Source organism: Panicum virgatum, chromosome 5K (assembly GCF_016808335.1).
Source record: "Panicum virgatum strain AP13 chromosome 5K, P.virgatum_v5, whole genome shotgun sequence".
Classification (NCBI taxonomy): domain Eukaryota; kingdom Viridiplantae; phylum Streptophyta; class Magnoliopsida; order Poales; family Poaceae; genus Panicum; species Panicum virgatum.
The window spans coordinates 38,622,466-38,626,832 of record NC_053140.1 but is presented as its reverse complement, the minus strand read 5'-3'; the positions used below and the strand labels follow the sequence as shown (position 1 = coordinate 38,626,832).

The 4,367-nt window shown below is 45.2% G+C and overlaps 1 protein-coding gene across 1 annotated transcript; it reads right to left on the bottom strand.

Moving 5' to 3' along the window:
- Nucleotides 1-239: 239 nt before the first annotated feature.
- Nucleotides 240-1,186, bottom strand: LOC120710664 (protein DMP2-like). Its single transcript, XM_039996277.1, has one exon. The coding sequence runs from the start codon at nt 1,091-1,093 to the stop codon at nt 326-328; it is 768 nt and encodes a 255-aa protein (XP_039852211.1). The 5' UTR covers nt 1,094-1,186; the 3' UTR covers nt 240-325.
- Nucleotides 1,187-4,367: the final 3,181 nt, after the last annotated feature.

The following is a 4,367-nucleotide window of genomic DNA, read 5'->3' as shown; positions in this document are numbered from 1 at the left end:
GAGCTACATACCCACAAATTCACAAATTCGCTGCAGTGCTAATGTACTCCATCCGTTCCAAATTATAAGTCATTTTAAGAATTTTGGAGAGTCAAAATTTTCTAAATTTGACCAAATTTATACAATAAGATAATAATATTTACGATATCAATTAAGTATCATTAAATTCTTTGTTAGTTATATTTTTATAGTATACTTATTTGATGTTATAAATCTTTGTGTTTCTCTCTATAATTTTGGTCAAACTTTGAAATGATTTGACTCTCCAAAATTTTTGGAATGACTTATAATTTGGAACATAGGGAGTACAATAAAGCACATGTTACTAAACATCCCTGAACGGGCCGGTGTGGTCGATCCCCTTACGTGTCGTCGGGAAAACAAGGAACACCATGGTGGAGAAGAACCCGGCGCCGAGGGGCAGGTTGGTCAGCATCTGATCCACGTTGTCGCCGGACGTGGGGAAGAAGCAGCTCTGCACGGCGGCGTTGCTGAACGCCACCGTCAGGAACACCACGGCCGAAAACACAGCGTGCACGTAGTCCACCCACCGTATCCTCAGTCCGCGGAGGTTCTTGAACACCTGCCTCCGGCGCTCGGCGTCCTCCTCGTCATTGCCGGTGTCGCCGGTGTAGTTGAACACGAGGAACCCCTTGACCGTGGCGAGGCCGTAGTAGAGCTTGCCGTCGCCGCCGACGAAGCTGTCGGTGAAGGAGAAGAAGACGCAGGAGAGGACGCAGAGGTAGAGCAGCGCGGCGGTGAGGTACCGGTTGGAGGGGAGGCACGCGCCGCGGTTGGTGAAGGACGGGGACAGCGACTGGAACGCCAGCGCCGTGCCCGTCGGCAGCAGCTTCGCGAGGTTGGCCACGCTCGCCAGCGTCCTGTCGATGGCCGTCGGCGGCGGAGCCATCGCGTCCGCTGGCAGCGCGGCCGGCGCCTTGAGCCGCCGCGGCGGTGTCGATGCGCCGTCGTCGCCGCGGACGGGGCTCGGCGCCGTGGAGCTCTCGCGTATCGCGTCTGGGGTGGTGGTGGCCGTCGTGGACGGGATCGGGATGCGGACGTCGCCGCCGCTCGACGTCGCGGCCGCGGCCATCCCTCTCCCACGCGCGAGAGAGACGGGCACCGAACTGGCGAGCGAGGATTGTGGCGTATGATGGATTAATATCACGATCAGCCATTGATGGGGTTGTACGCTTAATTAGCACCACTCATACTCCATTTCATGAGATATAAAATTATAAAATCGCGTGCATAGTCCAACAAGCTAAAGCTTGCTTCAAAGACCAAACTTCCAAGAAACTATGGATAGATTGCATGAGTTGAATACATGCTTCACCATTATCTTTGTTGATTCAACGATTTTTTTTTTTTGGGGGGGGGGGGGGGGGGGGGGAGACATTTCTCATGTTGCTTTCTTGGCATGAAGCATATTCCGCATCTGGATGAAAGCTCACATTGTTCGGTCTCTGAAATATAACTTTGATCATCAGCAATTTTCAGTTCTTATATATACATATGTAAATATAACAAACTGGTAAATTATTAAGTCAGATGTTCAAGGGTCAAAAATGAATTGTCGTTTTACAAGTCCAATCCCAATACACCTCAATTTTTGTTAATTAAATATAATTTAATAGAGTGCAGTTTATAGTTTGTCCAGTGTGAGTTCTTGGACAAAAAATAGTTTGGCCAGTGTGATTAATTGTGCTGCATACGTGACCCCTAAAGCAACCAGTCTAAACATTGAATTGCTCGTGGAGACAAATCTAGGTATCATTTTGGGCACCCGATCTATATCGTCTAGTAAATGGTAACAACCTGGCAAAAAATTAAATACACTTATTTTTATGAAGATTGATTGATATAATACAATGTATTATTACGTTTTCTGAGGTAATTGGGCTACGTACATTGACCCCTCGTACAATTAATTAATCTAACATATAAGTTCGCTATAGGTTACTAGCTATGATGAGGGTGACACACTCAAACAAGTCTAAGGAGACGATTGAGTTGAGGGAGAGTGACCCATTTGCACGGCACAACTTTATCTACACTAGAAGATACCCATTAACACCTCTTCCTCTCCCTTTGTGGTTTCCCATGACTCTTTGCTCAAAAACTCCCCTAGTAATAATCTATATAAAATCCACTAAAAATCATTTACTCCTATTTCTCAGCGACCACATTAAGCCACGTCACTTCTATTTTCATTACCGTCAGACCATCGGTGTCCAAAATTATTTTAACCACAATTACAACAGCAACATATTAAGCAAAGTAGATTAATGTTAATAATTCTTAAATTTTATAAATGGAAATTATTGATGGTAATCCAGTTGTTGTTTTTCAACTATGTACAAATTAAATAGTTTTAAGAAAAATTAAATCACTATACAAAAGTAATTAAAATAAAGACATAACATTAATTTCTAAACTAGATGGTTCTTATCTTGGCCAAATACATTGCCACGCAGGTGCATCATGAAAATCAATAGTCAAATAATACTTAATAATTTGTTCTAACGTGAATATACTCTTTATTGAGACCTTGTGTTAGTTACACTGTTGTATAATGTTTGGACTGTGAATGCGCCTTTTTGTCAAGTTATCACATTAAATTGGGTATTTTACAAGTTGTTGGACCGATTTGTACCCACCTGTCAAGTTATTGCACTAAATTGAGCATTTTTATAAGTTGTTGAATCAATTTGCACTCACCTGACAAGTTATTGTATGGTGAGTGCAATTTACTCTTTTGATTATTGTTTCTAATCGAATTGCATAGCGGATGTGTTCTGCTGCATAGAGGCCACTGAAGACGCAGTCAATGCGATGTCTCCATATCACTCAAGAAACTAACCTCTCGGTGCAAACTTTGGAAACTTCAATCTGAGTCATTGGATCAACATCCAAAGGGTAGGGGGATTGGGTAATTTTTACAATCTGGACCCGCCCTTGGATTAGGTAATCACACTTTTGCAAATCCCCCCTCCCCCCTCTCTGTGCCCCTCCCCTTGGATGTTGATCTGATGACCCAGATTGAAGTTTTCATAGTTTGCACGGAGAGGTTGGTTTGCACCTGAACAAACTAAGATCATTAGAGAATTGAGTCCCGGCCTTAGGAAGTTACTTGGGGAGTTCCCTTAGTTCCTTGCACCAGCAGCTTGAGAAACGCCCTGGAGTGGACTATGAAACGCTGACAATCATATCCGATTCCAAGAGAATCACCAAGCACACCTCTCGTCTGAAAAACACAAGAGAGATAACGATGCCAGGATGGCAGTATGCCACGGTCAGGGACACCACCACTGCCGACAATGCCGCGCGCACGTAGTCCAGGCCCCCGTATCCTGAGCGGCTGAGCCTGTGGAGGTCCTGGAACACCTGCCTCCGCCGCTTGGCGTCCTCCTCGTCGTCGCCGCCGCCGCCGGTGTAGTTGAACACGAGGAACCCCCAGGCCGTGGAGGCCGTAACAGAGCCTGGAGCCTGCCGTCGCCGCTGACGAAGCTGTCACGGCCTCACGGGTGTGAGTCCGTGACGAGGGCAGCGGCAAACGCGTGATGGGCTGATGACCCACCCATCTGGGGAGACATCCTAAACAGCCCCTGAATCCTTTGGCGGTTTTTTTATTTTTTATTTTCATTTTTTAAAAAAATATATTTTCGTTTTCGAAATTTACAGAAATATACCCCGGCCGCCCAACTGCCGGGCGGCCGGCAGTTGGTCGCCCCGCTGCCGGGCGACAGAGACTTATCTATAAAAAATTTTATAAAAAAAATACATTTCAGTTCCTGAAGGACCAGTCGCCCGGCAGCCGGGCGGCCGGCCCAGGCTGGCTGCTTCATTATTTTCAGTGGACCGGCAGCAGAGCAGAGCTATCAGATGCATGCACACTCACGCAAGTTTGGAAATTGATTGCTCTGCATGCATGTACGTGTTACCAGATGCGTGGTAGACTGGACCGGTGGCACCGGCACACTCAGGCGCTGTTTGGTTCCAAACTTTTTTCAGAAGTCCCTATCACATTAAAAAAAATCTTACTATTTTATAGTATTAAATAAAATCTGTTTATAAATGTTTTTTTTGACAGCTGAGTGCTTTTTCGCGAGACGAATCTAATGAGGCTAATTAATTCATAATTTGCTACAGTGATGCTACAATACCATTCGCTAATCGTAGATTAAGATACATCATAAGATTCATCTCGCGGTTTAGCCCCATGGTTCTGCAGTTAGTTTTATAATTAACCTTTATTTAATACTTCTAAATACTAAAAAGTCACTGGGACTTTTTTTAAGTCCCTGTTCCAAAACACCCCCTGATGCTCTGCTCTGCTCATGCATGCACACTCACGCAAGCAAAGC

Excerpts from the sequence above, each read along its gene's own strand:
- LOC120710664 (XM_039996277.1), bottom strand. The coding sequence starts at position 1,093 with ATGGCCGCGGCCGCGACGTCGAGCGGCGGCGACGTCCGCATCCCGATC.